This window comes from Schistocerca gregaria, chromosome 1, assembly GCF_023897955.1.
Source record: "Schistocerca gregaria isolate iqSchGreg1 chromosome 1, iqSchGreg1.2, whole genome shotgun sequence".
NCBI lineage: Eukaryota > Metazoa > Arthropoda > Insecta > Orthoptera > Acrididae > Schistocerca > Schistocerca gregaria.
This window is the reverse complement of record NC_064920.1, coordinates 14,306,419-14,333,899: the sequence shown is the minus strand read 5'-3', so window position 1 is coordinate 14,333,899 and position 27,481 is coordinate 14,306,419. Positions and strand designations below refer to the sequence as shown.

At 38.6% G+C, this 27,481-nt stretch overlaps 1 protein-coding gene across 3 annotated transcripts in view; it reads right to left on the bottom strand.

Moving 5' to 3' along the window:
• The window catches only part of LOC126326285 (cilia- and flagella-associated protein 58-like), a 369,658-nt gene that overhangs the window by 66,243 nt on the left and 275,934 nt on the right, over window positions 1–27,481 (bottom strand). For 2 of the 3 annotated variants that reach the window (XM_049995640.1, XM_049995632.1), the window contains exon 16: window positions 10,375–10,485. In XM_049995640.1, coding sequence (XP_049851597.1) covers window positions 10,375–10,485 — 111 coding nt within the window. Of the gene's footprint in view, window positions 1–2,595; window positions 2,671–10,374; window positions 10,486–27,481 lie in introns of those variants that run through there. The other variant, XM_049995677.1, reaches the window with a different exon arrangement.

Sequence of the window (27,481 nt, the reverse complement as noted above, 5' to 3'; positions counted from 1 at the left end):
TTCTAGCAGCAGGTTATTGCAGTTCATTGGAGCAACTGGAAAATATTGCAGGTCATTCCCATTTCCAAGATGGATCATAGGACAGATGCACATAATTGTAGGCCTATATCGTTGACATAAACCTCTTGTAGAATTACAGAACATGTTTACAATCAAGAATTATGATGTTTTTGGAGAATAAAAATCTCCTCTATAAAATCAATGTGGATTCTGCAAACAGAGATCTTGCAAAACTCAGTTCATTCTGTTCTTCTGTGAGCTCCACAACGTTGCAGACATCAGTGCTTAAGTTGATGCCATGTTCCTTGACTCAAGAAAGGCATTTGACACAATCCTGCAGTGCCTTTTAATGAAAAAAATATGAGCTTACTGAGAATTGGACCAGATTTGCAACTGGATTCAGGACTTCCTTGTAGCAACATCTCACTCTTAACAGAACAAGAACTACAGATTTTCCTGAGGACCCCAATGAAGTGTCATAAGACTGTTAATGTATACAATGTATATAAAAGACCTAGGAAAAAGCACTGGAAGCTCTTTAAGACTGCTTGTAGACGATGTGGTTGTCTATAAGAATGTAGCAACACCTGAAGTCAGTATCGATTTGCAAAATGATCTACAGAAGATTGATGAATGGTGCAGTCTCTGGAAACTGATTCTGAATGTGAATAATGCAACATATTGTGCATACATAGGAAAAGAAATCTACTACCGTAAAACTACACCATGATGACATATTGCTATAAACAGTATATAGCATAAGATATCTAGGTCAGATAGTGATTCACAGGAAGAATCTTAAGGAAATGTAACTCATCCATGAAAGAAGTGGCCTACAAGGCAGTTGTTTGACCAATTCTTGAGTACTGTTCATCAATCTGGGACCCTTATATGGTAGGACTGATAGGAGGGGGGGAGAGAGAGAGAGAGAGAGAGAGAGAGAGAGAGAGAGAGAGAGAGAGAGAGAGAGAGAGAGGATCCAATTAAGAGTGGAGCATTTCATCAAGGGACTGGTTACTCAGGCACTACAAGAGAGGCATTGTGGATCATGGGGAGGTTTACAATTGAAATTTCAAGAGAGTACTCTCTGGGAAGATTTGTACAACATATTACTTTCTCACACATCTCATAAAAGACCACAACAAAAATATTCAGGAAATTAGAGCTAGTACAGAGTTTTATTGACAAACACTCTTCCTGCTCCATTCGTATCTGGAACAAGCACGGGGACCAGTTAGTGGTACCAGAAGTACCCTCCACCACACATCATCAGGTGGGTTGCAGAGTATGATATAGATGCTGATGAAATGTAAGACTTAAATTGTTACCAGTGAAGAACTTGTAGTCCTGTTCACTTATCATTTGACCCGTGTCTCCTAAGGTAGAATTTTAATCCTTGATTAGTACACTTGGGTCATCAGCAAAATTTACAATTTTCGTTTACTGAGCACACTGGACTCGCATTCAGGAGGATGACAGTTCAAGCCCATGTCCGGCCATCCCAATTTAGGTTTTCTGTGATTTGACTAAATCACTTCAGGGAAATGCCCAGATGGTTCCTTTGAAAGCATGCAGCTGATTTCCTTCCCCATTCTCCCCTAATCTGATGGAACCACTGACCTTACTGTTTGGCCCCCTCCCCCAAATTGACTGATCGACCGACCCTTCTTTAATCACTCTTTAAAATCTTTGGAGGATCTTCTGTATAGGTAGGAAGAAAAGTAGGTCCAGTACTGACCCTTACAGCACTCCACATGTTATGTTAGTCCATTCTGAGATTAGTTTCATGTCTATAACACAGTCTGTCACTGAGACACTCTTCTTTCTGTTGTGAAGATAAGACTGCATTCATGCTAGAGGGATGTGATTAATCTCATAATACTTTAGTTTGCCAAGTATAATTAGGTGAAGCATACAACAAAAGGTTTTTATTATATCACAAAATACAAAAACTGGATAATTTTCCTGGTTTACTTCTGTCAGAACTTCTTTTCTGAGTTGTTGTGTTGCTTACTTGAAGAGAGTCCTTAATGAAAGCTAAACAGAGGCAATTAACAGCTTCTGTTCAGTTACATGGGTCAGTGTTCTATCATAGCCAACTTTTTGAGACAATTTTGAAATGATTGGTAAGACTCAAGTAAGTCTGTAATTAGAGGAGCCTTGCTTATCTATAATTTAATAGATCACTGTTAGTATAGCACATTTAAGTCTGTCAGGATATATACCCTAAGTGATTGATTTCAAAGATACTTAAGGGTAATCGTACCAAGTTAGCACAAGATTTTTAAATTATGCTAGGAATGCATATCATGCGTACTTTCATTCTCGTCTTAGATATGGGGTCACCTTCTGGGGAAACTCTAAAAGAGCTAATAGCACTTTTAAACTACAAAAAAGGGCCATTAGAATCTTGTTTGGGTGCAAGCCTAGAGACTCTTGTCTACCCCTGTTTAAGAAATCTGGTATTCCTCCATTACCATGTGTATACATTATGGAAACCCTACTGTTATTTAAATTAAATGTAACCGGTAGGAATGGAGACTGCAAAAAACTGTGATATACATGAGCACTTTACCAGAGAAAACAGATACTTACATATGACTCAAATCAGCACAGCACTGTGCCAAAAACGTACTTTTCACATGGGAGTTAAGCTTTATAACAAACTTCCTGAAAACATAAAAGCTATCACTGAGGTCAATACATCTGGAAAATCTCTAAAGTCATATTTACAGCATCACTGCTTTTACTCCATTGAAGAATATTTAAATTTATGAAATGTGTTATATAAATACTTACGTGTAAAGTGTATTATTGTAAGCTTAAATATGTATGCCTTAAATGACTTTCAGCCTGTATATTTATAACTTGACTTGTCCAATGTCTTGTGCATAAGCTGCTATGTAGACAATGGGACCAATAAAATAGAATCTACAATCTACAAACACTACCCCAGCCAGCATTATTACTACTTTTTAATAATTTGATATTTTTAATACTCTTTAATCCCACAAATTATCCATCATTTATCCTGATGTTCAATTCTGCCCTTACTGTTTTAGAGGATACCAAGACTCAGAGTGCTACAGTAATATCTTTACTCAAAGTGATAAAGTAATATATTTAAGAAAGAGTTACATTTTCTGTCATCGCTGCCTGCTTTATAAATTTTTATCTATTGTTCCTACCATAATTTCATCCACTGTATATTTTACTGTAAATCTTGTACCATTATGCTCAAATATATTATTAACTAAATAATGTAACTGGATAGATAAAATATCTATTCACCAAACAACAGCAGAACATGCACATAAAAGAAGGTTACAATTAGGCAAGCATTTGGAGCAAGTGGCTCCCTCTTTAGACAGAAGGGTTAAAGGGGAAGGAAGAGGGTGAAGGAAAATGACTGGAGAGGTCTAGGAAAAGGGGTAGATTTTGGAAATGCCTTCTAAAACCATAGGTCACATAGGACTCACTAGACAGTATGAGAAAATAAGAGTCTTCGCTTGTCATCCCATCTGGCAAGTCTCCCCTGGCCTTCAGTTCTGGATATGACTTTCTCAAAATCTACCCCTTCACCTAAACCTATCTAGTTCTTTCCTTCATCCCTCTTCCTTCCCCTTCACCCCGTCTGCTCAAGAAGGAGCCACTGGCTCCAAAAGTTTGCCTAATTATAACCTTCTTTTACTGGTGATGATTTTTGGTGATGATTTTTTATCTATACAAATACATCATTCTAAAAAAGAATTGTTTTCGTTGTTTGATTATTAACTAATGTTTTTACAGCTAAACCACTGCAGGCTGTTGGATCTGAAAACAAATTGTCATTACATATTCCATTATGTCCTTCAATCTCTATAGGTAACACACAACTGTAGGTCAACAAATCCAGTTGCCATCAGTTAGCACTGTCTAATAGAAAATAAACACCAAAGTCCTATAAACAATGGTTCTGCAGGGATGTTTGCATAACCTTATTTAAAATTATCTCCAGTGGCTTTCTGATGCCATAGAAATCTTCTGCTGGTGGCCTGTGAACTGTCAGTACTGCAAGTTTATCTTTATTTTCTGACTGACCAAGGTGGCACAGCACTGGAAGAGCTATTCAGCACAACATTTGTTAAACTAAGGAGCCTGGGACTAAACTCCCATTTTGACAAATATAGCCATTCCCCCTTTAATTTTTACTGTTTTAACAACAGTATAACATTAACTTGCTTTATTGTAAGCCAACATGAGTCACAACATACTTACTTAGAAGCTCACACTCAGATCAGAGGTGATGAGGATCTGAGGTCATCTATTTCTTTGTACACAAGTGTCTGCTTACAGAAGTAAAATGGCAATGGGGTCAAGATTTTTCAGGTCTCTGTGGTTGATGACAGTACAGAATGACTTGGATGTTAGGCTAGGGGAAATGAGACTCTGGGATTGCTTACTGGTCCGATTCTTATTGCTTCGTGGTTTGATTTGCAATGAACATGCAGAAGAGCACAGACAGTAGTTTATAACTTTACAGATAAGGCTTACTAGGTTCTCCAATCATTAACCAGAAAAAACAGCCACCCCAACCTATAACTTCGTTATGATTCGGTTATATAAAGTAATGTGTGGTACCACAGAACATGAAGCATAGATGTGCCAGATTCTATTGTTATAACTGAACTTTTACATTCAAGTAATCATCACATACCACCATACGTATATGTAGACAAATGTACAATGGAAATCAGTACCCAAGTCCAAAGGCACAGACAAAGGTACAGACATACTTTTGCAACTCCTTAGTGTACAAGCTTAACTCGCATAGTATCTGCTGTACGCTTGTTCATATGAAGCTAGTGGAGCACTTCTGCTTACTGGAACCCATCTGCTTGGGCTGTTTGCTTGCAGATGAGATACGACTGCATTACTTCATGCCTCCAGTTCGCAGTCATTGAGTGCGAAATCAGTGGTTATGCATTTGACCTCTTAACGGGCTGATGAAAGCAGCTTGCACTGTTTGTCTAACTTACAAGAATTACAGTTAATATTCAGATTTTGTGATTTTTCAGTTATTACAGCTTTCACCAGGATCAATCTGTTCAATTTCAGTGATTATTTGATATGTACAAATCTGCTGACACTCCATTTCTCCTTTAATTTTTCTGACACGTATGAGAAGTTCATCCTTTTTATTACTGAGGTAAAATGTAAATGTTGTGCGCCTAGGGCCTCCCATCAGGTAGACCGTTCACTGGGTACAAATCTTTCGATTTGATGCCACTTCAGTGACTTGCGTGTTGATGGGGATGAAATGATGATGATTAGGAAAACACAACACCCATTCCCTGAGCGGAGAAAATCTCTGACCCAGGCAGGAATCGAACCCAAGCCCTTAGAATTGACATTCTGTCGTGCTGACCGCTCAGCTACAGGGAGTGGACATTACTCAGGTGTGTAAGCTTTTGATTGGAGATACTGAACCCATTTGATTTTAAATTCATGGCTTTTCTCAAGGCACATTAGTTTGTTTTACTAGTAAATGTTTCTGTCTTTCTGATGCGATTACCCTGAAAATGAGTTGTAGTTCTCATCCTCATTTATTCTGTGTTGCTTTTTATGAGGTTGAGTTTAGACCTTTAATTAGTATCCTTGCATCATCAGCAAATATTACATTTCCAAGTAGCATGGGGAGATGGCCTTTACACAAAGCTAAGGAGGACAGTATGTATTAAGTGCCACATTTTAAAAACAGTTGTGAGAGTTCATCATGTATGGACTGGTGACATCACTGTAAATAGTCCTTGGGGAAATTAAGAGTTCCACATGCAATTATTAACAGGGGCAAATGTTAATGTGTGAAAGATCACTGACTTAGTACAGCATATCAGCTCACCACTGATATAATGTAGAGGGCAACCAAACTTAAATTCATCAAATGTAGCTACATAGAAGGCTCAAAAGCTGAGAGACTGTATCTTCATCTGTTACATTTGTCTGTTATTTACACGTTTAACTTGGAAATCAACTAGCGCTACATACTCCTCCACGTCTGCTTATTGTATCCCCTTCCCACGAATTGTGATCATCATCCTGTCGAGTAAAGTCACATACAATTATAACAGTACGTTTATGCAGCAACCTCACTGATCATTTGTCACCTCATGCTGCTGAGCTTCACCCCTACCAGTTGCTGAGATCCACACCTACTGAGGATTAAGCTATTTTCAGTTCTTTTTCTCTAGTGTCATGTTATTGTGTAAATATTTCACTGTACACATCTCAGTAGTTGTGTGGAAGCTCTGCAGACAGTGTGTCCCAAATAATGCTGGTCAGGCTCATGTGTTTCTCATGAAGTCACTTACAGTGCATGTCATCTTGAAAGGCACTTCTGCTCAGAGACACAGTGACAGAGGAGCCTAGACTTGAAGGAAGAGATGAGGCAAAGACATTGCATAATGCCAATCATTACAATGTATTGCCGCACACAAGAACAAATAATACTGTTTCACAACTGAAGTGTGCCCACAATTTAGTCTGTAGGAGAGCACTTAATCACTGCCCAAAACTATTCACAGCAAGACGTTCTGAGGAAGACTCAGTGACAATTAAATAAGCTGAAGATCAATAGTGACCCATACTAAGAAAATGAGCCCAGTTCACAAAATTTGCTATGCTGTGTAACACTAGACATAGATCAACTGAGTGAGGCTCAGTGTCGGCCCTCATTTTGTACGGATATGCTCAGCAACATCACTAAATCAGCTACCGACATGATTATCGTGCTTTGACTACAATTATTAATTCTACGTTATTTGTTACTGCATGTTTTGTGCTTTAAAGACAGAGGAAAATAAATGGGAAATAGTTGTCAAACTTCTTCAAGAAAACTTTTCCACAACTGAAAAACAACAAATTAATGAGATATCCACAAATTTCATGAAAAGAAACAATGAGGTTCTCTGCTTAAAACTTGTGAATACAGAATGCTGCCCACCTCAGTGGCCCAGGTGCCTGGGAAAATAGCTAAGCGTATTCAGGCAGTACAGTTTCAGAACACAGAATTGTCATAATTATCTTTAAAACCAATAGTGTAGAGGATACACGGTTTGTCTGAAGCGAGGCAAATATGAGTCACTCCAGCAGGAGGGTTAGTTGTAACCTCATGTCTGCACGATCGTTTTGCAACTGTCATTAAGCCATACTCGGTCGTGCATCTCGCTTCCATCCGCTGTCAGTTTCCTCCATTTGCTGCGATCGTCAGCGAGTTGCTTGCACTTGTCACCGTCAATATTAAATGTGGACATACCGTGCTCGACACAATCCATAAAGCATAGCAAAGGTCTTCCATGAGGTGTCTTTGCTCCTGCTATTTCACCGAGTAATGTGTGCCAGGGCAGACGGGAGTGGTCCGTACGATGCAGATGTTGCAGGCAATGTTGCTCGAGTGTGGCAGTGCTACTCTATCACTTTGCAGTTTTCAGAACCGTACCATTTGTCACATGATCCTTCCACGATATTCCCTAGATGTTCCGTAAAGACCTCAGGTGAAAGGCGTCGAGCTTTCGTTACTGTTTGGCATACGACGTCCAAGTCTCAGCTCCATACAGGAGAGCACACAGTACATACGATTGATACATAAGTATTTTTGTTGACAGTGTGAGATGTTTGTCATCCCGTGCTCACATGCAGGACTTTCCGAAAGTGCTGGCAGCCTTTCCTGTTCGAGCATTTACCTCGTCATCCGAGGAGATATCTTCTGCCATTACTGAACCAAGATAACAGAATTTATTGACTACCTCCAACAAGGAGCTGTCCAGTTTGATGACAGGTGAATCTGTGTATCCTTGTGCCATGACAACTGTCTTCTTACTGTTGATATACATGGAGAAGAGCTTGCATGCAGTAGAGAATTTGTCCACAAGCTCTTGCAGATCGTCTCGAGTATGCGCTACAAATTCAGCATCGTCAGCAAGTAAAAGGCTATTTGCAAGCAAGTCTTCTCGGAAGTGCTTGGATCTGAGTAGAGAAATGTTGTAGAGCTTCCCATTAGCTCTGGAATGTAGATGAATGCCCAAGTTAGTTTCACCAAAATCAACTTTGAGGAGTGCTGAGGAAAAAATATTGAACAAAGTGTGAGCCAATACACAGCCTTGAAAAACCCCTCTTTTTGCAGCAAATGGGTCAGATATGATTCTGTCAAAAACCACAGCATCTTGCATATTTTCGTGAAAAGCCATGATCATCTTTACGAGCATTGGAGGACACCCTATCTTGAAAGTACTGCATACAGTCCTTCTCTGCTGACTGTGTTAAAAGCCTTGTATAGATCAATAAAGGCAATGAACAGAGGAGTTTCCTGCTTGTGGCACTTCTCCTGGATTTTCCAGAGTGTGAATATTGTATCAACTGTAGATCGTTGGGGACGAAATCCACGTTATTCCTCAGGGTATATCACTGGACAAGTCTGCCTCAAACCACACAGGCAAATGTTTTTCCAGGTATACTCTGAAGTCACATTCCGTGGTTACAGTTGCATAAAATATATGTAAATGTGGCACTGTTTCACATCTGTGCAGAGCATGATGAATACCTATGTATATTATGGATCACTGGCCATGAAGCTCAAGATGTTTTTGTGTGAACAAAAGTTTAAATAATTTGCAGGCATTAAAGCTGTTATTTGACACTAAATAAACTATCAATACAGAAAGGAGTCAAAGTATACATTTACACAATTTGCTTCTGTAGAGATCTAACCAAAATGATGATTCATTTGACTACTATCTTCTCATTGTGGTCTTCAGTCTGAAGATTGGTTTGATGCAGTTCTCCGTGCTACTCTGTCCTGCACAAGTCTCTCCTTGTCTGTGTAACTACTGCACTTTACACCCTTCTGAATCCGCTGACTGTATTCATCTCTTGGTCTCCTTCTACAATTTTTACCTTGCACACTCCCCTTCAATGCTAAACTGGTGATTCCCTGATGTCTCAGAATATGTCCTATAAACTCCCTTTCGCTAGTCAGGTTGTGCCACAAATTTCTTATCTCACCTATTCTGTAAACCACCACCTTCTTACTTACATGAACTACCCTCCTGGTCTTCAGCATTCTTCTGTAGCATCACATTTCAAGAGCCTCTATTCTCTTCTTGTCTAAATTGTTTATCACCCAAGTATCACTTCCATATATGTCTACACTCCATAAAATATTAACACTTACATCTATATCTCAGGTTAACAAATTTCTCTCCTTCAGAAACAATAATGCTTTTCTCACCACTGCCGGTCTACATTTTTGATCCTCTACATTTCAGCAATTGTCAGCTATTTTTCTGACAAAAAAGGAGGGGGGTGGGTGTTGTGAAGTGACAGTTACAGCTGAACTTGAATTGATCTGTGAAATTTTGCCAGTCTAAGTTGATCCTTGTTCACAGTGAAATAGTCTGAGATTAGTGTTTATATTTAAACAATGGAAAATCCTGGATGGAATGTAACAACATTATGAAAAGGGTAGGTCCCCCACCCCCACCACCACACAGTGGATATGCTAAGACACAGATAGGCACATTTTTTGTCTGTTACAAGATAAGCTTTTGGCCAAGAATGTGTTTGTCAAAAACAGACCTCACATAAACACACACACACACACACACACACACACACACACACACACACACACACAACCACAGTGTCTCTGATGGCAGAAGCCAGTCTGAAGTCTGGCTTCAGCTGCTAGAGACTGTGGTTGTGTGTGTGTGTGTGTGTGTGTGTGTGTGTGTGTGTGTGTGTGTTTGTGGTGGTGGTGGTGGTGGTGGTGGTGGTGGGGGGTCTATTTTTGACAAATGCCTTGTTGGCCGAAAGCTTATTTCGTGACAACACAACAAACATGCCTATCTGTGACTCCACATATCTGCTATATAGTGAGTAACCTCTACATAATAGTGGAGCATTCATGTTCCATAGATTTCTGAGTTCAGTTCAATTTGAGTTGATTTTTTCATACTAAACTAAGATCAACCACTTTATACAATCAGCCCAAGATCTCATTGGTTTTTGCCATTAACGAAGGTGGATCTGCAAAGAGATTCAAAACTGAGGCTTGTTCAAATCTAGCGCACATTGTAGCAGCTGTGTATATGCTGCAGACAGCAGTTCACCTAAATCTACTCCTACATATACAAATATATTCTGCAAACCGCTATGAAGTGTAAGGCAGGAGTTATTTCTCATTCTATCACATGTTAGGGTTTCTTCATGTACCAATTGTATATGGAAGCCATAATTAGCCTAATTTTGTCTTCATGGTCCCTTCAAGATTCTGCTTACAAGCTTATTTTCTTAATAATGTTTGGTGTTATGTGTATGAAATACCTTTTTAACACTTACCAATTCATAATACAGTTTTTTGAATTCATTGACTTCTTCCTTTGTCAGCTCAAGTTTGTGCTTGTACTCTTTGGCCTCTGCTTTGTACATGATTACTTCTGCTTCTAGGCACTGTGGGAAGAAATGAGATATTATAATAGATATTCTTATTATGAACAGTAAATACCTGCACCAAATGTTCCCCACCCTATTTCCAGACCTATTTGTAGAAACTGTAAATTACTATGAAGAATTACATGTAAATTTATATGCACATTAAAGACATGTAATGATAGCAGTGACATTTACAATGATAACAATTATAGCCATAGTACTGAAAAATGGCAACAACAGCAACAACAAACAGGAGGCTACATTTTTACATATCAGTCTCAATCACACTAAAGTAAGTATGGAAGGAAAAGTTGTGGCACATTTGTACTGTCTTCTTGTAGCCTACTATGACACAGAACTTATATTACTACGAGGAAGCTGATGCACCTCTATAAGAGATATAGTTCCACGAAATGTGCAAAACAGTTAGGAACACAGCGGTATTCAAAATATATCACCTGTTTCCAGTTGTCGTTGGTCTGCGAAGTTATTGTTCACAGCTAAGTCACATTCTGACATCATGACATTAATGAACTGTTATACAGTACATTAGTAAATGGTGTTCTGGTTTATGGCTGCTCAATGATGTGGTTATCAGTGCTACATATTGGTAAAAATCACAAAACATGGTGGTGCAAAATCTAGGATGGAATGTAACAATCTTATGATAAGGATAGTTGCTACTCACCATAGAGCGAAGATGCTGAGTCACAGATTGGCACAACGAAAAGACTGTCAGAAAGTGAACTTTCAGCCAATAAGGCCTTCTATGGAGATAGAACATACTCACAAACACTCGCACAAATGCAACTCACACATACATGATCACTGTGGTCATGTACATGTGAGTTGGATTTGCGTGCGTGTGTGCGCAGGTTTGTGTGTGTGTGTGTGTGTGTGTGTGTGTGTGTGTGTGTGTGTGTGTGTGTGTGTTCTATCCCCAATGAAGGACTTGTTGGCCAAAAGCTCATTTTCAACAGTCTTTTTGTCGTGCCCCTCTTCAACTCATCATCTCTGCTGTATGGTGTAGCAACTATCCTTTTCATAATATTGTTACAAAACTCAGTGGATTACATGTCACGTAGTACTAGTAAGTCTGCACATTGAAAGATATGTGAATAGACTATGACTAAACAGGAAAAAATGCTGAATATTAATTATTTATAACGTATTCTACTTTTTTAAGGCTGTAATGTATGTAGTAGGGATTGCACAGCAGCAGTATATTGCTGAGGGAATGAGGTTCTGGAATACCTGTGCCATAGAGATGTGTTTTTGTAGTGCCAGGTTTGTGAGGGACGAGGGACCAGAGACTGGCAGATTCTGAAATGGTGAAGGTCACTCTGAAAGGAATAGTGGGATACAGAGAAAGAAATTTTTATGGTCAGGCCATTGGGGTGGCGGTGGGGGTGAATGAGGGGCGGAAGGGGGATTCCATGGTTCAGGCAGCATTTAAGGAACAGGATGTGGCACTTGGTTTTAGCCAAGAAAAGGGATCCATTTCTGAACTGGTACAGAAAGATGGAGCAGATTTCCACTGTGGTAGGGACGGCAGATGAAGGAAATGAGCAAATGAAGGCATTAGATGGTTGAGAGAGGAGCTGGATCTCAGAAAAAGACATGTAAAAATACATACAGACACACAAAAATTCACACAAATGCATACAAATAAACAAAAATACATGAGAATAGGTAAAGATAAGCCCAAAGTAATATGTACAAAAACTTGGGAAAAAGGACAGAATGGACAAGGTATGTGCATGTTGGGGTAAGGAAAGAGAAAGAGGGAGAAGGGGTATGGGTTAGGTCGAGTTTCACTATAGCCTGATCTACAAATAAAAGCAGTTCATGTGAGTCGAGATGAGGCTGGGAACTGTACTGTTGCTGGTTCTGAGCAACAGTTGTGCTTTGCTCTCAAAGAAAGTGTGTACCCGACAAATTGGGCCTCTCACTTGCTCGTGTAGAATTTGTAGCTTTTTATTCCATCTGTTGTGAGTTGTCATGGATGATGGTGGATCATCCATGAAAACTCACAACAGATGGAATAAAAATTCACTAAATAACCCACTACAAACATTTTTTATGCTCACATCACGTACAACATTTACAGTAGAGCCCTCAGAACACTACTAAACACTTACCGGCTGTCGAAGAATGTGTGGCGTGGGTGTGAAGAATGAGGTTAAACATGACTGCCATCATTCGTGACTCAAATTATAGTGTGGGTGGCACAGGTATGTGTGGAAAATAATATGCAAAAATACACAAGAATAATGGAGGAATAGTGATCAACAGGAATAACTATAATTATCGACACAAAGATATCAGCTCCTCCCTGTTCACATCCCCTCGCCGTCATTGTATGCCATGCTCTGCCGATGCACATATCAGTCTCTCCCCTTTGATCCTCTCCTTTTCCACTCCTCACTTACCCCCTCCCCAACAGCATCTGGATACTGGCTCCATTAGCCTCATCCTGGCATCTTCTAATCCCTCCACAATCTGTCACACAGCACTCTTCTCTTACCCCAACCAAACCCTACCATCCTTGCCACTTTCCCACCTCATTCCAAATTGCTGTTTCAATTCAGTGGGACAGCTGCATTCTGGCTGCAATGGGTAGAGATAGAGGCTCATCTGCGTGAGGTGTGCCTACTTGCGTGAATGTGTGTGTGAGTGCGTTTTCTTTTCTGAACAAGGCTTTGGCCAAAAGCACAATGTGTAACAGTATTTTTGTTGCTCCTCTCTGCAACTCATTATCATCTTTACACTGAATAGCAATCTATCATCTCCATAACATCTATTTCTTAACATTTTTATTATATTTATACTATTCCCTACATAAATGGTGTTTAGGTTTAAGCATTTATTAAAACCTGTTAACAAGCTAATGAGTTCTCTGTGTGTCAAATTCTGCCACTTCAGTGTATGACAATAGTCTTGAAGTACTTCATCAAAGACAAAGCCTGATGTTCATCAAGAGGTGGAAGGAAGGTAGCAGTGTAGAGTGGATATTCAAAACATGTCGTATTCAAAATGATGCAACAATTCTCATGTGTGCTGTGCACAGTAAAGCAGAGCACCGATGGGTAAAAATGTGACACTGTTAGTCAAAAGAACATGTTACTCTTTTCAGTGGCTCTTCACAATTTTTTGAAGCTTCACAGTAGGATTCAAAATTGACTGGCCCTTCAGTGCTCCACAAAATCCATAAATAAGATTCCTTTAGTATCAAGAATGCCCATACAATAGTTTTTAGGGGGACAGGAAAGGGGGGGGGGGGGCTATGCCTGGAGGAATGGTGTACTTTTTTAATATTTTGGAAGACAATCGGCAATTTATAAGTAACCATAAAAAAGTTCCACTTCCAGTCTATTAAAAACCTTTATAATACAGATCTTAAAACATTTGCCTGAAAGAAAAACTCCACGCTACATAATATATTTTCCTTTCCTTGAGTGCTAGGGGGAGGGAGGTGGGAGGAGCAAGCATCCCCTAGTCTCAGGAATGGGTACCCTTGTTTAGCAGCCCAAAAAATTTGTATCAATTATTATAATCTTTCTGCCTGACAATGATTGGTATTCTCCTTTCATCTTCCAGGATGAGGCAGTATGGCCAACAGACCACTGCTTACCATTTTGTCACCAGTAGTACCATGGTTTAGTAAACATACTCCTTTGATTTAGTTCTGTATTTCTCGTTTCTTTTATGTACTGGACATAAAATAAAGATTATTACCATTGAAATAGTGTGAAAAAGCAATTGAAGACCAACAACAACAATAACATTATTAGAAGTACATTGCGTCTGACTGCAGTATAGTGATCTCTTCAACAGAGCAGCAGCTATAATATGTTCTGGAACTAACCATCCTAATCCAAATGAAATGAGATTTGGTTCAAATCACTGATAACAAAGTAAAATGAAGCTCCCAGGTATCACTTTTGTAGTCCAGGTGCTAACCAATAAACTACTGTTTATAACAGTACAGCTAGGCATTCGGATTCTGGGAAGACTGGGCTGACAGACAAATGGAGAGAATTTGACATTTCTGGCCAATTTCACTCAGAAACTCAAAGCTTTGTTGGAACACTGAACATATATATGCCCTTTCAATAGGAAAATTAGATGAACTAGAGATAATCTTGAAAGGTCAAAAATTTCAAATAGTAGCTCTACGAGAAACATGATATATGGACTAAATACAAAGGATTTTCGAAACTACAGACATGCAAACCAAACTACACTTAGGATGTATTTTCACCATCAACAAAAACTTGTTGAATTCAGTAACAAATATGAACTCATGAGCAACAGATTAATGACAACCACCACACAATGTACAACCAAAATGCTTAAATAAATAGCATTTTTATACTAAACCAAAAAGAGCATTCTTAAAAACAATTTTATTACTGAATGAAAGCTTTTTGCTTTTCATTACTTCTGAACACAATGTTTACAATAAACAACCAATTTCTGAATTCCATTTGTATAAAAATCCATGAACCACTGCTGAAGGACAATTTTGACGTCCTAACTGATGTCACGGCACTGACTGCCATATTATATCCCCACCCTCCCCACTCATTAGAGTTCCATCACAAGTCCAGAAAGAGACTTTGACTCTTACATTTAATCATAGGAAAACTAGGTTTGCTGACTTCATTCCAAAATAAAGAATATATTACTTGCAATAAACTGGCACTAGGATATATGAAACAAAATATGATAAAATCAAATGAGTCCAGAAATCTAAGTACTTTGGTGCAATAATCCAGGAAATTGAACTGAGAAGAAAGGTACTAAATTGTTTCAGGAAAAAACTGAAACAATGAAAAAATGAAAAAAGAGTAGTATGCAGGAACAGCATTCCAACTAACATGAAATGTATACAAGAGTAGGAAATGCTCAAAATTAAAACACTAGAATTTCAGCGTTAAACAAGAAAGTCTGTATGCTACAAAATCATCAATTCAGGACAGGAAAGATTATATACTAAAAACACTAAAAAAGGAGAACAAAAAATTATACAGAAATCCTGGGTCCAAAAGACATTGAGTATAAGAATCTAGCAAAAGGTCAAGTGAAACACAAACATTCACAGTGACATTAGGAAACACAGAGTAAACTTTTATGGCCATATCAAAAGAACAAAATTTGTCAAATTTTCTGGAAACAGGAGTAAAACAAAAGCAGTTCCCATTTAATGGGTTTGTGAAAGAAAAAGAAGAGTGGCTGATATTACATGAGATAATATAAACAACAGGAAAAATTCTCAACCTGAAGTTGGACAATGGCAATTAATTGACAGGAAAATGGATTAAGGCTTGACAATGAGGTCTAAAGTGAGAAATCCACTACATAGCAAAAGAAAGAAAGAAACATTACTAAGTTGACAAATACAAGTTCTAAACCGGGTCATTTGCATAAAAAAGTTACCAGAAGACAAAGTAGTGCCAAATAATCAGAATAACAATAAAATTTGTAAATTTAGTACTTCTGATACAGCATTGGTCTCATTTGAAACCCAAGGAGTGAGGGTGAGTAAGAAGGATCAAATGTTAAGTTACAGGGACTGTTCCTTCATTCGTTCATTCACACCTAACGCAGAAGCAGCTGTTTATTCACAGTATACAAACAACAAATGATGACTAACGCTAATCTGCTCACACTAATACACTATGTGATCAAAATTATCCAGATACCTAGCTGAAAATGACTTAAAAGTTCGTGGTGCCCTCCATCAGTAATGCTGGAATTAAATATGGTGTTGGCCCACCCTTAGCCTTGATGACAGCTTCCACGCTCACAGGCATACATTCGATCAGGTGCTGGAAGGTTTCTTGGGGAATGACAGCCCATTCTTCATGGAGTGCTGCACTGAGGAGAGGTATTGATGTCGATCGGTGGGGCCTGGCATGAAGTCGGCATTCCAAAACAACCCAAAGGTGTTCTATAGGGTTCAGGTCAGGACTCTGTGCAGGCCAGTCCATTACAGGGATGTTATTGTTGTGCAACCACTCCACCACAGGCCGTGCATTATGAACAGGTGCTCGATCATATTGAAAGATGCACTCGCCATCTTGCTGTTCAACAGTGGGAATCAAGAAGGTGTTTAAAACATCAATGTAGGCTTGTGCTGTGATAGTGCCATGCAAAACAACAAGGGGTGCAAGGCCATGAAAAACACAACCACACCATAACACCATCACCTCTGTTTCACTGTTGGCACTACAGACGCTGGCAGATGACGTTCACTGGGCACTCGTCATACCCACACCCTGTCATCAAATTGCCACATTGTGTACTGTGATTCATCATTCCACACAATGTTTTTCCACTTTTGAGTAGTCCAATGTTTATGCTCCTTACACCAAGTGTGGTGTCGTTTGGCATTTTCTGCCGTGATGGGTGACTTATGAGGAGCCACTCGACCATGAAATCCAAGTTTTATCACCTCCCACCTAACTGTGATAGTACCTGCAGTGGATCCCGATGCACTTTGGAATTCCTGTGTGATGGTCTGGATAAATGTCTGCCTATTACAAATTATGACACTCTTCAGCTGTCAGCAGTCTCTGTCACTCAACAGATGCTTTTATGCTGTACGTGTTCCTTCACGTCTCCACTTCACAATAACACCGAAAACAGTGGATGTAGGGATGCTTAGGAGTGTGTAAATCTCGCGTACAGACATATAACACAAGTGAATCCAATTACCTGACCACATTGGAAGTCAGTGAGTTCCACAGAGCACCCAATTCTGCTCTCTCATGATGTCTAATGACTACTGGGGTCGCTGATATGGAGTACCTGGCAGTAGGTGGGAGCATAATGCACCTAATATGAAAAACATGTATTCTTGGGAGTGTCTGGATACTTTTGATCACATAGTGTAAGAATGGAAAATACTTTTACATGGAACGAAACCAGCTACTTTGAAAAAAAAAAAAGCCATTCAGTTCCTCGTACACTAAGAGAACTAAAAGGTCTATTAATTATTCATAGTTTATACAGCATTAATAAATATTTGGATCACTGCTCAAACATGCAGATTCTGAGTCATAATCTATCGATTTGGAAATTTATAATTATCAGATTAATTCTAGGTAACTAAACTCATTTTACTAATGTCCTCCAATTAATGTGAGTCTTTTGTGCGATACATATGCACCTAAAATTCTATTTTCTTGTACATATTTAACTAGAATATTACTCAGATAGTTTGTAAAATCAATCAAGATGTTTTAATAACTTTTCAGTTATGTGTATTTAGTTATCTATATTTTATTTATTTATTTATTTCTTGTTCCAGTGATCCATGTTGTGACAATATCACAGGATACGGAATGTGTCAGAAATCTATGGTAGCACATAAAAACAAAACAAATTATTTCATATTACAGTAAACAATAACTTAGGTCCTACTACAGAAAAACAATTTTGAGAGATAAATAAATATCACACAGTAATAAAATAGAAAGAAACTTCCACATGGGAAAAATATATTAAAAACAAAGATTCCAAGACTTACCAAGCGGGAAAGCACCGGAAGACAGGCACAATAAAATAACACACACACACACACACACACACACACACACACACACACACACACACACACACACATACACAAAATTTCGAGCTTTCGCAACCGGCGGCTGCTTCGACAGGAAAGAGGGAAGGAAAAGGAAAGATGAAAGGATGTGGGTTTTAAGGGAGAGGGTAAGGAGTCATTCCAATTGGATGAACTCCACAGATGATCCTTATGGCTTTTTTTATTTTTTTGTGCACGCAGTACTTTTTTAGACAGTGACTGATTTTCCCCAAAATATAATTCCACAGTTCATAATGGTGTGAAAATAACCATAATGGGTTGACTTCATGGTTTTCATATTTCTATAAGAAGATATAATGCATAATGCAGAAGTTGGTGAACTCAATCTTTTCACAGATCAAGGATGTGGTTTGACCAGTTCAGTTTGCTGTCAATATGCAAGTCTAGTTATTTTGAGATGTCCAGCCTGGTTATCACCTCCTCACCTACTTTTACTACTACTTTATCTTCGAATGTTGTGTGGGACTGAACGTAGTTTGTCTTAATGTAATTTAAAGAAAGGCTATTAATGTTAAACCATTTAACTGTTTCATTCAAAATCTTATTTGTTGTTTCCTGAAGTTTATCTACTGAATTATCAATAAGTAGTGTAGTGTCACAAGCAAAAATGATGAATCTACAATATTCTGTACAGAGAGGCAGATCATTATAAAGATTATAAAAAGTAGAAGGCTGCAGAGCTGAGCCTTCAGGCACTCCATATGTGATGGTACCCCACTCTGAAGATAATGGGACTCCATTTTGAATTACCAATACAACTTTGTTTCCTGTTTGACAGGTACGAGCTATTTTCCTGAAGAACCACTTATACCAAGATGTGCAGCTTTTTGTAAAAGAATCTAGTGACTGACACAGTTAAATGCTTTTATTAGGTCACAAAAAGTCCCAACCATCTTCAGTTTTTTGTTGATGATTCCAAAACTTTGCCAGCAAATGCAAATATTGCATCTTCTGTTGAAAAACCTCTCTGAAATCCAAACTGACTTTCGCTGAGGATATTTTGATCCCTGAGATGCATAACTGTCCTGGCATGCATTAATTTCGCTAAAACCTTTGCAAAACTTGTCAGTAATGATATTGGCCAATAGTCAGCAGCACCCATCTTATCTCCCTTCTTTATACAGTGGTTTTACAATTGCATACTTAAACCTCTCAGGAACTATTGCTTGCTTAAGTGGTGCATAAAAAACGTGGCAAAGGACTTTACTTACATGGCTGCAGCAGTATTTTAATAATTTCTTATAAATATTGTCAATTCCAGTAGGGTTGTAACTTTTCAGGGATTTAATAACTCTTTCAATTTCTTGAACAGTGACTGTTGTTAGTTTCATACGTTGTACTGAGCTATGTACTCTGGCATTCAAAAGATCAATGGCTTGATTCATAGAGCCTTCTAAACCTATTTTTGTTCTGTCACTGTTAAAAAATGTGTGTTTAATGTGTCTGCAACTATTTCTGGATTGCTAACAAGATGACCCTCACTTTTTATTGGGATATTTTCACTACAAACTGCATTTTCCCTTGTTTCCTTCTTTGCAAAATTCCAAATAGTTTTTACTTTACTGCTCAGGTAATCAATATCTGCCTTCAAGCACATGTTCTTTGCTGCTTGTATGGACTTATTCAGAACTTAATTGTAGAGTTTATAGTGCATACTCCTACTGGGATCATTTTATCTCTTGGCTGCTGCATATAGTTCTCTTTTTGTTTTGCAGGAAATTTTGATGCCTTTACTAATCCAAGGCTTGTTTCCAGATTTTAACAGGTTTTTTCTCACTGACTTGTTTGGAATGATTTCTTTGAAAAGACTTGTAACTTCGTTGATGTTATTGTTGTTGTTGTTGTTGTTGTTGTTGTTGTGGTCTTCAGTCTTGAGACTGGTTTGATGCAGCTCTCCATGCTACTCTACCCTGTGCAAGCTTCTTCATCTCCCAGTACTTACTGCAACCTACATCCTTCTGTATCTGCTTACTATATTCATCTCTTGGTCTCCCTCTATGATTTTTACCCTCCACGCTGCCCTTCAATGTTAAATTTGTGATCCCTTGATGCCTCAGAACATGTCCTACCAGCCAATCTATTCTTCTTGTCAAGTTGTGCCACTAACTCCTCTTCTCCCCAATTCTATGCAATAGCTCCTCGTTAGTTATGTGATCTACCCATCTAATCTTCAAGATTCTTCTGTAGCACCACATTTCGAAAGCTTCTATTCTCTTCTTGTCCAAACTACTTATCATCCATGTTTCACATCCATACGTGGCTACACTCCATACAAATACTTTTAAAAACGACTTCCTGACACTTAAATCAATACTTGATGTTAACAAATTTCTCTTCTTCAGAAATGCTTTCCTTGCCATTGCCAGTCTACATTTTATATCCTCACTACTTCTACCATCATCAGTTATTTTGCTCCCCAAATAGCAAAACTCCTTTAAGTCTCTCATTTCCTAATCTAATTCCCTCAGCATCACCCGACTTAATTTGACTACATTCCATTATCCTAGTTTTGCTTTTGTTGATGCTCATCTTATATCCTCCTTCCAAGACACTGTCCATTCCATTCAGCTGCTCTTCCAGGTTCTTTGCTGTCTCTGACAGAATTACAATGTCATCGGCGAACCTCAAAGTTTTTATTTCTTCTCCATGGATTCATTGATGAATATTCATTCATTCATAGATATTTTAAATTTTGAGTTAACATCAATTGCAGCATTCACAGGAGATCAGTTCTCTAGCTGTAAATACTGATTACAGTTTTCAATGGTGTGTTTGTTTATAATCCTCAAATTTTTCCAAATGAAATTTTCTTTCCTTTGTACATTAATTTGGTTTAGAGTGAGTAATTGCCATTCATGATCAGAGAGGTCATCTATAATACTTTTCACAGTCAAATTATTGTATATATCTTTATCTACAAATACATTATCTATTAAAGTGCTAGAACTGCCTGTTACTCTAGTGTACACCACTGGTACTATGTCTTAACAGCACAACAGGTTTTCAAAGCCCATTTTGTTTTTATTTTCTGTTAAAAAAACCACATTGAAGTCACCCATAACAATGTTTGATTTAGTTTTCTTACATAGGTGGGACAGAAGTGATTCTATTTATCTCAGAAATAGATTCAGATTTCCAGCAGGTGCCAGTACAATAACTGTTGCACTGTCTGCTGTTAACGCAAAGCCACACACCTGAAAATGCTGTATGCTCTTCATCACAGTATTTGTTTGGATCTAGTGATTTATACACAACATTGTTTGTTTTACAAATATTGCTACTCCACCTTATCTCATGATAGATGTACAGTAATGTGCTGATAAATTAAAGTACTCAATTGGTAGCATGTGAATTCCACTCATAACATGATGTTTTTGCTTGAGGTGTGGAAGACTCATATTGAGCACACAAGAGAGATGTTTTGCACAACTTGTAATCTTTTTCTCATGTGTTATTCACCATAAAAAACGCTGGGTTTGCTTTCTGTTGCATTTAGGATGGGCAGCAGTTTCTGCTGCATGTGTTGATGTTTCAACTGTTGGTCCTGTCACTGATGACTCTGCTGCTTTTGATGATGATGCTCCTTCACTGCTGGTGAGACTGGTTCTACACTGGTACACAGAATTTTGCTGTTTGTTCTCTCTCTGTTCACAATGATTTCATTTATCATTTTACACACAAAGTTTTTTCCTTTATAATTTAGATGCAATCCGTGTTTGGTCTGCCGTCATCTGTCCAATTTGCCTATACTGAAGACGCTACAAAAGAACACATTTGTTTTATTTTAATGTTAGTTTTTCGAATTTCTTTGTTGACACACAAGTGATACATTAGATTGTATCTGTGTGTTAAGGTTGCAACTGTTGTATTTCATTGTTTATTGCTTCCAGGAACTTTTTTAGTTCCATTAGGCAGTAATTTGCTTGTTTTTTTGCAATATCATTTGCATCTGCTATATACATGACATAGTCATTTTCTCCTGACATTTTAAGTCGACACCAATAATGTTTTTCATACTTCCTTCTGGGTTCACAATACTTGTTGCGTCATATTTTCTGTTTTCTTTTAAAAGTCTCATCACATTTTTGCTGTGACTGTCTGTTAAAAATAATACACTACTTTCATATTTTTGTTGATATTGTCTTTCTCATTCCTCCCATTACTATATGCAGATGATGACATGCTCAGTTTCTCACTGTCACTGTTTGCTTTAATGCTGAGCTTAAGAGCGAGTACCACCATTCTGTTGATAAGGTTTGCTCAAAAGTTCATGTTCCCTTACCAACATTAGGCCTAAATCCGCCTCTTCACTCATGGAAAGAACATGAAATTTGTTTTTAACCACCAACTTTTTGGTTTTTCACTCCTTGGCAATGTTTTCATATTTACATCTCTGTTTTTGTATAGTATTTTCTTCCACTTGTTAGAGTTATTTTGTGGAAGGGAAATTAACTTTCATTTGACTAATGACTCACTTATTTCTTTTTGAAGTTTAGACATGTCACTACTCAATACATTTTTACTGGCATTATTTTCGTTTTTTGCAAGAACACTACAGACTAGTACACACGTCTTCTCCACCATTTTTTTGTGTTTATAGGAATGTACATAAAATTCTAATTTCTTATACTTAATGAAGTAGACTATTGTTTACTTTATTACAAGGTAAGAAAGCAAACAGTCTAGATGTACTTTCACAACTTGCATGTGCCTATACTTTGTACATGAATGTGAATACATATAATTTTATACTGTCTTGTACTTTGACAAGTCCTACATCATGAATCTGACAAAATGGGCATTAAATAAATAATTAAAACTAAATAGATTCACTACTTCATACTAAATACTTCTGAAACTTTATTGATTTCCGTGACGACTATTAGCATTTTAAATTTTGGAAAAGTTAAAAACCTTTTATGAACAATAGTCTTAAATGGAACTTATTAGTCGACCACACTATTTTTGCACACAGGAATGAGGCTACTTTGGTCAGCTTATCATGAGTTTTTATCACGATATTTCATGAGGACATGCTGAAACACTTGATGGTATATGCACAACTGTTACGAAATCTTTCACAGTGCAATGTATTTTCCCTAGTCGCAGCTGGGCTTGTGTACTGGAAAGTCCCACATGTTTCCAATTATAACAACGCAAGGCCAAGTGCAATAATATCGCAGTTGGGTAAGTACATCCATGAGTCCAATGGACTAGTAAATTATAGAAGGAGTGGCTGATGATGGATGTTATTACTCAAATTACTAATGGGAATGCAGCCAGGGAACCAAAAGAAGATGATTGTCAAGTATGTATCCTGGATGAATTTCCTTCAGTTATTCCTACATCCAATATGCTGAGAGAACATCAGGTTTAATGTTCAGTTACTTCTTTATTTCTATCTATCAATTTTTTTTAAGTGCAATAAGTGCAGATTCCCAGCTTACCTCTTGATGTCTACAAGTAACTTGTTAAAGACTTTAGAAACAGAGGACAAAATTCATTTCAGAAAGCCCAGACAGTCTGCATGGGAATTATTTTTACTCCTAATATTGTGACTGTTAATTTCACAGTTCATCCTTTATTTGCTTTTACTATTAACTACAAATACCATTACAGAGTAACTATATTGGCCTGCAAGTGTAGTAATTCCAACACCCCAATGAGGCTTCTGCAAGGTGTTCAGTTATCAACTCTGCGTCATATTATTTATGTTTTTGACCTTAGCTAAATTACCCTGAGAGATTATGTGATAGCACAGTACTGAGTGAAGGTATGATAACAGTAGTCCTACCTGTGAGTAAATACAATAAGAGCAATTTGTAAGTGCAATAAGAGCAACTAGGCTAGATCCACAAACCTAGTTAATTTTCCATGTTGATGTCTAGGCATTTCAAGCATAGAGTTTCATTTTAAGTGTGCTCGTTATCTCTATATCTGATAGCTGTAATTAATTTTAATTTGTTTGGAGTTATTTTTATAAGATGGGTGGTTAATCTGTTTGCTACGAAGAAGCTGTAAGACACATACATCACTCTTCTGACTGTGCCTGGTATGGGAGTGTTTTGCTCTCTGTCAGTTTACTTGTGACTAAACGAGGTGGTGCAATGGTTAGCACACTGGACTTGTATTTGTGAGGATCCCTGTCCTACCACTCATATATGTGTCTTCAGTCACACAAGGCAAATTCTGCGACATTTTCTTTGAAAGGGCACAGTCAGTTTCCTATCCCAATCTCAGCTTGTGTTCTATCTCTGGAATGTTATGTCATCAGCCAACTTCATACAATACTGGCTATTAAAATTGCTACACCACGAATATGACGTGTTACAGACATGAAATTTAACTGACAGTAAGAAGGTGCTGTGATATGCAAATGATTAGCTTTTCAGAGCATTCACACAAGGTTGGCACCAGTGACAACACCTCTGTGCTGACTAGCGAAAGTTTCCAACCGATTTCTCATACACAAACAGCAGTTGACCTGCTTTGCCTGGTGAAATGTTGTTGTGATGCCTCGTGTAAGGAGGAGAAATGAGTACCATCACGTTTCCGACTTTGATAATGATTGGATTGTAGCCTATTGCAATTTAGGTTTATCATATCGTGACATTGCTGCTCTCGTTAGTTGAGATCCAATAACTGTTAGCAAAATATGGAATCAGTAGGTTCAGGAGAGTAATACCAAACACCCTGCTGGATCCCAACAGCCTGGCCTTGTATCACTAGCAGTTGAGATGACAGGCATCTTATCTGCATGGCTGTAATGGATCGTGCAGCCACGTCTCGATCCCTGAGTCAACAGAAGGGGACATTTACAAGACAATAGCCATCTGCATGAACAGTTCAATGACGTTTGCAGCAGCATGGACTATCAGCTAGGAGATCATGGTTGTGGTTGCCCTTGATGCTGCATCATATACAGGAGCTCCTGCGATGGTATACTCAATGACGAACCTGGGTGCATGAACGGCAAAACGTAATTTTTTCGGACGAATCCAGGTTCTGCTTACAGCATCATGATGGTCACATCCGTGTTTGGTGACATTGTGTTGAATGCACATTGGAAGTGTGCATTCGTCATCGCCATACTGGCGTATCACCTGGTGTAATGTTAAGGGGTGCCATTGGTTACATGTATCTTGTTCACATTGAAGGCACTTTGAACAGTGGACGTTACATTTCAGATGTGTTATGCCCCGTGGCTCTACCCTTCATTTGATCCCGGCGAAATCCTACATTTCAGCAGGATAATGCACGACCGCATGTTGCAGGTCCTGAATGGACCTTTCTGGATACAGAAAATGTTCGACTGCTGCCCTGGCCAGCACATTCTCCAGATCTCTCACCAATTGAAAACGTCTGACCAATGGTCGCCGAGCAACTGGCTCATCACAATACGCCAGTCACTACTCTTGATGAACTGTGATATCGTGTTCAAGCTGCATGGGCAGCGGTACCTGTACATGCCATCCAAGCTCTGTTTGACTCAATGCCCAGGTGTATCAACGCCGTTATTATGGCCAGAGGTGGTTGTTCTGGGTACTGATTTCTCAGGATCTATGCACCCAAATTGCGTGAAAATGTAATCACATGTCAGTTCTAGTATAATATATTTGTCCAATGAATACCCGTTTATCATATGCATTTCTTCTTGGTGTAGCAATTTTAATGGCTAGTAGTGTAGTTTCTTGAGAGCTATCCAAAATCTCTGATTGATAATTTATGTTGGTCAGTTAACAAAAATTTGAAAGGATAGATTGTTCCTGTACAAATGGTCCTCACTGACCAACACCTCTGACCAGTTGCCCACACTCTAGCTTCCGATGTCAAAGGCACAAATCTCTTCCTTCACCAACTCTCCACTTTCCCCACTCCTTTACGTCATGGACCCCGACCTGTCACTACAGATGCCTCTTCCCCATACACCAACAACTCTCATGCCCATGTTCTTGCTGCTATCATACATGCCTGGTCTGCTTAAGATTCACTGATGATACCTTCATGATCTAGACTCAATGCCAAGACACCTTGTCCTCATTCCTTCACAACCTCAATGCCTTCTCTTCCATCTGCTTCATCTGATCCTCCCACTCTGAGCATGCCACTTTCCTGAATGTTGACCCCTACTTTCTGATGGTTCTGGCCACACCTCTGTCCATATTAAACCCACCGACCACCAACAGTACCTCCATTTTGACCTCTGCCATCCCTTCCACATCAAAAAATCCCTCCCATACAGCCTGGATAGCTGGGACAGCATATCTGCAGTGACAAGCACTCCTTTCTCTCATTTGTTGAAGGTCTCACAAAGGCCTTCACAGACAAGCACTTTACCTCAGACGCAGTTCACAAACAGATTTCGTCTGCCATTTCCCCACACACCCTCTCAATCCTCCCGCCATCCCAAAGAAGAAGCTACAAAGGATTACCCCTTCATTCTAATACCTCACATTGCAACAACTGAACCACATTCTTCATCAGGGCTTTGATTATCTATTGCTATACCCTAAACTAAAAGACATCCTATCCAAGATCATTCCCACCGCCACTTAAGTGCTGTTCTGTCGCCAACTCCCCCCCCCCCCCCCCCTTCCCCACCCAAACACACAACACACACACACACACACACACACACAAGGACAAAATTAGTGTGCACCCCAGCTGTCTGCATCTAGTGTAAGCCATGAAATAGTATGAACGTCTTCAAATGTCTATGAGTCATGTAACTGAGACGGGACATGGGGACCAGCCTGGTATTCACCTACAGGGATGTGGAAAACTGCCTAAAACCACATCCATGCTGGCCGACACACTGGCTAACCTGGCAGGTTTCTTCTTTCTCATATTAACATTAGTAAATAATTCTTGTTCCTTGTGACATATCACAACAATGGAACTGTGGAAACTGAAGTTAATTTATACTGAATTAGCTGCAGTCAGTTACTTTTATAGGCACTTTGATGTTGCTTTCCCCTTAGAAAAGCAAAAATCTCTCTCAAATCTAATTCATGGTTAACTGCAGGAATTAAGAAATCTGCAGGTACTCCCAGAAATCTGGGTCAGCATTCAAAGAGTAATGCAGCATTAAAGCCATATGTATCTTAGAGGCTTCAGAAAAGTCTACAGAAAAGTTATTCATGCAGAAAAAAAGCTGAACAATGATTTAATTATCAGAAAAGGCAGCAATAAAACTAAATCAGTTTGGAAGGTCATAAACCATAACATAGGTAAATCCAATGTGACAAACAATAATCTTATGACAAAAAAGGAAGGAAAAGTTGAAGACCATCTATATGTTGCCTTATATGTTCAATGACTATGACATTAAAACTGCTCAAAATCTTATCAACAACCTGGTGAACTAAAAAGTTAGTAAGTGAAACATTCCCA